The sequence below is a fragment of the Nanorana parkeri genome, unplaced genomic scaffold, assembly GCF_000935625.1.
Source record: "Nanorana parkeri isolate BGI_ZX_2015 unplaced genomic scaffold, ASM93562v1 scaffold8, whole genome shotgun sequence".
Taxonomy (NCBI): domain Eukaryota; kingdom Metazoa; phylum Chordata; class Amphibia; order Anura; family Dicroglossidae; genus Nanorana; species Nanorana parkeri.
In genome coordinates, this window is record NW_017306276.1 from 70822 (window position 1) to 77201 (window position 6380).

The 6380-nt window shown below is 36.6% G+C and overlaps 1 protein-coding gene across 1 annotated transcript in view; it reads left to right on the plus strand.

The window, feature by feature from the left end:
• POSTN (periostin) overlaps positions 1-2721 on the plus strand; it is a 68296-nt gene extending 65575 nt beyond the window's left edge. The window contains exon 22 of the mRNA XM_018554246.1: positions 2207-2721. Within this exon, the coding sequence (XP_018409748.1) occupies positions 2207-2250 (44 nt within the window). The 3' untranslated portion in view covers positions 2251-2721. The remainder of the gene's footprint in view (positions 1-2206) is intronic.
• Positions 2722-6380: the final 3659 nt, after the last annotated feature.

Below are 6380 nucleotides of genomic sequence, written 5' to 3' on the forward strand. Positions count from 1 at the left end.
ATATTTCATTTTCTTATGAACAGCAGGTTTATGACTTAGGTGGCTAAACAGCTCAATATGTATGGCAAATTAACTGCTAAAAATGAAATAATGGGTGTGTACATGGTGGATATTATTTTTATTTTATATGTTCAAAAAGCTATAATAACATGCTGTAACAAGCAGCAAACAGTGAGATGTTAACTTCCAGCTATTTACTGTAGTCATGCTACTGAAAGCTGATTACCATTTGGTTACAATGAGTTAATGTAAATAATTGATACATGTAACATATTTGGAATAAGATCTTTTTTTTGGTATGTTGTTTTTTCTATACATGAAGTATGCTTGCAACTCTCGTTTTTGGAATTTGAAGTTTGCATACCCAATGCTCTTTGGATCTCATTATTATAGTCAAATATATAACTACCTGTCCAGGGGTGTGGAATTCGTATTGCCCGACGCCTGGGACATGTAGTTCCGGGTCCCGGGCAAGTGGTTTTTGCACTGTTATACTAAAGTACATGGCATTTTAAAATCAAACCATTATGTCATATCCTGTTCATCGAGAACTGCTGTTGTATAGCACTGCAGCACATAACTCTATGATGCTTTTCAGTTCCCTTAGGTTTCCCTCACCCTAAGCTTACTGGCAATCCTAGATGATTGTTTTTAGAACTAAAATGTATTCAGATGTAATATAACATTACACCAAACATCACATGCTAGAGAGAAGAAGAGTTTAGCCTTTAATTTACTGCAGATATGTAGTGTACAGTAGATTGAATTCAAGCACATGATTATAGCACTGATTTTTCCCCCTAATAGTCATTCAATGTCCTGCAATTTTACTTTCCTAACAAAGGCATCATGATAGATTCACTTTAAAAAGGTATACATGATACAGAGGAGAAGAAATGCATATTAAAGAACGTTAACGATTTAGGAAAATATCTATGTCTTACTGAGGATGAATAAAAGAGCTATTTGTTAACTGCATTAAAATAACATGCACTGTTGACCTCTTTCATAACATTGCCTGTCCAAAAATGTATTTAACATGGTAAGAATCCTCTTGTAAAAATAATTGTGTATGACACAGGACTGGAGGTGATCTTACACTAAGACTGGCAATACCAACCACTGAATTCTTACTTTTGTGTTTTAGGCTAATTTGCACTCACATGGTCTTGCAGCATAAGGTAGAGCTTTACTAATGCTATGCTTTTGCCCTAACAGCATGCCTGTCTATTCTGGGTCTGTAATATTTATGTGAATATTGTTTTAGCTGATCCACTTATGGGAATCCAATCTTTTCAAAATTAGAGAAACCAATTATAAGCAAAGTTTTGTTTACAAGGGTCAATAAGCCTAAACCTATGTTTCAACATGTGTGAGCAGGGGTCAGGCAGATTCATTTTGAGTCTGTTGATTGTCAGACCTTCCCCCTCATACAATGTATCCAATAGGAAGTTTTTGTCATTGTAGAGATGAACCGGAGTCTGGTGACAGCCAATGACAGCTGTCAAAGCCAGCAAACCCCTCTAAGGGCAGACTTAAAACTGAACTCCAGTTATAAAGTATCATGCATACTTACATTATCCAGATTGGCTCAATGTAGGTATGCATATGCCATACTTGACTAGTCCATGGGCATCCCATAGCACTGTAGTAGCCAGAGCTGCTACAGTGTTGATAGCAAACTTCTGGATCCTCTATTGTCCTGCACTGAGGATCTTCCCTACTCTCTCAAAACACAGAGGGTCGCTCTCTAGGCACAGCGGCCACAGAGAAGCCTAGTATTTTCATCGCTGGATACAAGGCATTCTCTGATTGTGATGTTATGATCCACCCCTCGTCCAATCAGAGAATACCTTGTATTCATTGAATAAAAATACTAGGGTTCTCTGTGCCACTGTGCTAAGCAAACTCCTATATTTTCAGAGCAGAGGCAAAACCTCTCAGTGTCATACAGGATGCAGAAGATTGCTGTCAGCACTGTAGCAGCTCCAGCTACTACAGTGCTTTACAGGGTCCCCACGAGCCGAATAGGTATTGCATATGCATACTTACATTGGGCCAAGCTTGACCAATTTGGTAAATAAGACCCAATGTTTGTTCACTAATAACTATTTCAACAGGTTCTAACACTGGTGATGGGTTCCTGTGTATGAATGTAGTCAGAAATCTTTCCTGTGATCTGATCCTATTTGTCAATCTTTAACAGGTCCAACAGTGAGAAGAAAGCTGAGGAGAAGTCACCAGTCATAAATTCATGAGAACTGATTACTGCTATCAAAATGGTAGAAGATGAGCGTGAGAACACGTTAAGGAGTATACTACATTGGAATATGGATCATTTGGATTGTGTGTCATCTTGCACAAATATATTTGTATAACATTTTTTTTTCAACAAGGGTGGAGTATATTTTGAGCATGAACCAAACAAAAAAAACCTGAATGTATAAAAGAAAACAAATAGTTCTTAATATAACACCCTCTGCAATTACCTAAAATAGGTTGTGATCTTGTGCTACAAACAAATATTTGAAAATAAAATCTATTCAAGCTATACCACTTCATGAACGGCCACCATTTCTAACATGAATCTTGAATCTCTGTACTTTTGGAGTTCAAACAAATCATATTCTTCAGGGATTCTGTTTTTGAAACACTTTACATCATGTGGTGCTTTCCTTTTTTCTACCAAGACTTCAGTGTGTTTTTTCTGGTACTAACTCAAATGGGTTTATTTGTAAATTATGCCAATTTTTGGAACTCTGATTTAGTGCAAAAAAATGATAGTCATTTTGCTTATTTCTATTTTTATTTTTTTAAATTCTTATCTCAGTTGTTGCAATGCAACTAAGGATGCTAGGGAAGAAGTGATTACTTTACATTCCTGTGTATTTTTTTCTTTAAACTGAAACTAATTTAAATTAATCTTAGCTTTAGAGTGTGAAAGACAAAACACACGCTATTTTGTCAGAATTTTCAAAAGTAACCTCTGCTTTTTGGATTAAAGCTGGCATGATTTGTCATCTAAGCACCACTTGCTAGATTTTGCTTTTTATTAAATGTTGGTGAACACCAAAGTTTGTGGTAGTTAACTTTTTTTCCATATTGGTGGAAGTACTACATTCCTTTAAGAAAAGTTTACAGAAAAGATTTTCACATTTCTAAAGATTTGTCTAAGCATATTAGTTCCTATTTAGACCCCATTCACACTGAGCGACATGCAAATCGCGCGACTTTGAGCGACATTGAGCGACGAGCGACGTTGAGCGACGTGTCGCGCGACATCGCGCGACATCTTCCTATTGGGCTGTATGCAATCAGGAGCAATATCGCTCAAAATCGCTCTAAAAAAGGGTCATGTAGAAGCGACAAGCTACCAGCGACGAGCTACAAGCGATATTGAGCGATATTGAGCGACATTGAGCGACGAGATGTGAACAGCTACATTGAATTGTATTGGTGAAGCTACATAGAGCGATATAGTGCGGAAATATGAGCGATATCGCTACAAAAATCGCGCGATAAATCGCTCAATGTGAACGGGGCCTTAAAGAAAATGTAAAAAGCTATTGGGTGTGCCTGTGTACCTCTGTTTCTTAAACAAATACTCAATAAAATGTGGTTGAATTACATCTAATTGTCTTTTCTTTTTTAATGTATTAAAACTATTTATATCTACAAGTCTGAGAAAGAACGGTTAACTTATAAATATACAACGTCCAACAGAAATTTAGAGTTCTAGTAAATGTTCCAAGTAAAAGCAAAGAAAAATCAAGCATTTTCAAATACTTACTTGTAGCATTTTCCCTTTCGAAAAACATTTTTTTCTTGACTTGTAATGTGCTTCTAAACCTTCTAGGAAATTGACACTGTTGAAAGTTTAATCTCCCTAGCAAAGCCCCCTCCCCTTCTGCATGCAATAGCCCTATCCCTTTTTGGAAATATCTATTTATTCTCTCTGGTGGCCCAGCTCTCGAATTGCAGCTCGTTGTCTGCTGGGGCCGCTGAAATACCATTAATGATGGCAGCACCCAACAACAGGCTCAGGGCTTTTGAATGGCTATACATGGGAGGCTATTACAATGCTTTATGCCTACATCTTACATACTAAGGTAGTGCTTGGGCTTGATCCCATGTCATGAGATAAAACACACTGGACTCCTTAACCACACAATCAGATCTCAGGGGGACCTCAGTTTGGAGTGCTTGGCACTTATTCTAAAATTAAATTGCAATGATTACAAAGAAACATATTATATGTGTGATTACTCTATCAATATCGTACCATTTTATAGTCACACACATACACACAAATTAAAAAAATTAAATTATATAATTTTACTTTAACCCCTTCATGACTGAGCTTGTTTTTGGTTTCTGTTCGTAAATGACTGACACACTTTTGACATTTTTGCTGTGTGATTCTTCCACGTCAGTAATATACTTTCTTACAAAGTGCACCCACACATATTATATATTGTTTTTTAGAGGACAGATAGGGCTAAGGACAAATACAAATTAAAAAAAGAGGAAAAAACGTAAAAAAAAACTTTTTTCCCAGTTTTGATTTGTAGTATTTTTTTTTAACAAAACCAGCACAGCTAAAAAAAAAATGCAATACATACATTCATTTATTTGTCCCTTATTTTTAATTTTTTTACACTTTTCACTATTTTTTTAAATTTATTTACACTTTTCACTTTTTTTATACTGACAAATTTTATTTATTTAATTATATCAGGCAGTCATTGTGAATTAATCTCACTATTACTGCTTGATAAATTAATACATTTTTTTTATTATCAGGCTGCTTCAAACTTCAGAACAGCCGATAATAAGTTAGTGACACTGATCCTGCAGCAGTTCAGGATTCAGCTGTCAGTGAATGTTTCAGAAAACTTAAACATTCTACTTTCAAGAATAGATACATTATGTGTCTAATACATAACATTTTGTATCTATTCTTGAAAGTCAAAAGATAAAAAAAAAAAAAGCCAGTATAGCTTGAGAGAGATATCTCTCGATCTATACGAGCTGTCAGAATGCCGGCAAAAGCCGACATGTGTGTCTGCTTTGCTGTGACTCTCAGACACCCGATATTAAGGTATCGGGTGTCTGAAAAAGGTTAACCCTTTCAGTAATGGATCTCTAGATAGTTAGACATCTATTACTGAAAGGTAACCGCTGATTCTCAGCGGTTAGCAGCCTTCTAGTGCAGCAAATAACTCGTCACGTACAGTGTACGTGACGAGTCATTTGGTCCCTTTGTGGCTGGACGTACAGTGTACGTCTCCTGTCACGAAGGGGTTAAATGATAACAGATGACATAGTACAGAAAGAGTAGTTTCAGGTCCCACTTAGAGGTTTCGAATCTCAATGGCTTTCAGTCATCTCACAATGCAAGCTGCTGAGCTTCAGTTGCCTGGATGCCACTTATTATGTTGAACTGAATTTGGAATGAGGCCACAGCTTCTCCAGAAGTTTAATATAACAATAAGTGACATGAACAGTTTGCTGCTAATTTTGTTTTGCTGTTGCCCCGTGAATTCTATTGCTGGTTGCACTGCAGTTCAAAATAACCTTGATATGAAGATTAGGTATTAATCTAGCAATACAACTAAAAATCAAGTCAACAAATGGAAGCACCCATATTTATATCCCCACAAGCCACATTTAAAGAACTGCTATGAACACATACAGAATTTCTTGGAACATTGTAATAAACATCTGTAAGTTCTATGAATGTGGTTTGTACATTTCAGAATTTTTTTTTCTTCAAGGCATCGGCTTCTTAGGTGCTGCATGTATCAATAATACAATTCCCACTATATATAATTACCATTTACTGTAATTAGTGGAGGTATAGTAGCAAGAGTTTGTAAAGAGGGCTAACAATTAATTTTGTTAATTTTGGCACACATAAAATATACAAGGTGTACAAAGTAAAGATACAGCATTAGAAAATTATAGGTCCACGCATCATCTCATTCTTAGGGATACTGGTATCCCTGGATATTACGGTCCCTCAAGAAATTGTCCAAATGTTTCTTGAACAAATCTACACTCTTGGCTGAAATCACTGCCGATGGCAGTGAGTTCCAGACTTTAACCGCTCTTACTGTAAAGAACCCTCTTCGCCCATTGTGCTGGAATTTTTTCTCCACCAACTTTAGGTGGTGGCCTCTAGTCTTTGTAATGCAGTTAATCTCAAACAGTTTGTTGCCAATGTAGCTGTCACCATTGAACATCTTGTACATGAAAATCATATCCCCCCTTAATCTCCTTAATTCCAGCGTAAACATGTTTAAGGTCAGAAGCCTTGTCTCATAGCTCTGGTCCTCCATTCCCCTAATTAGTTTTGTTGCCCTCCGCTGGACTCTCTC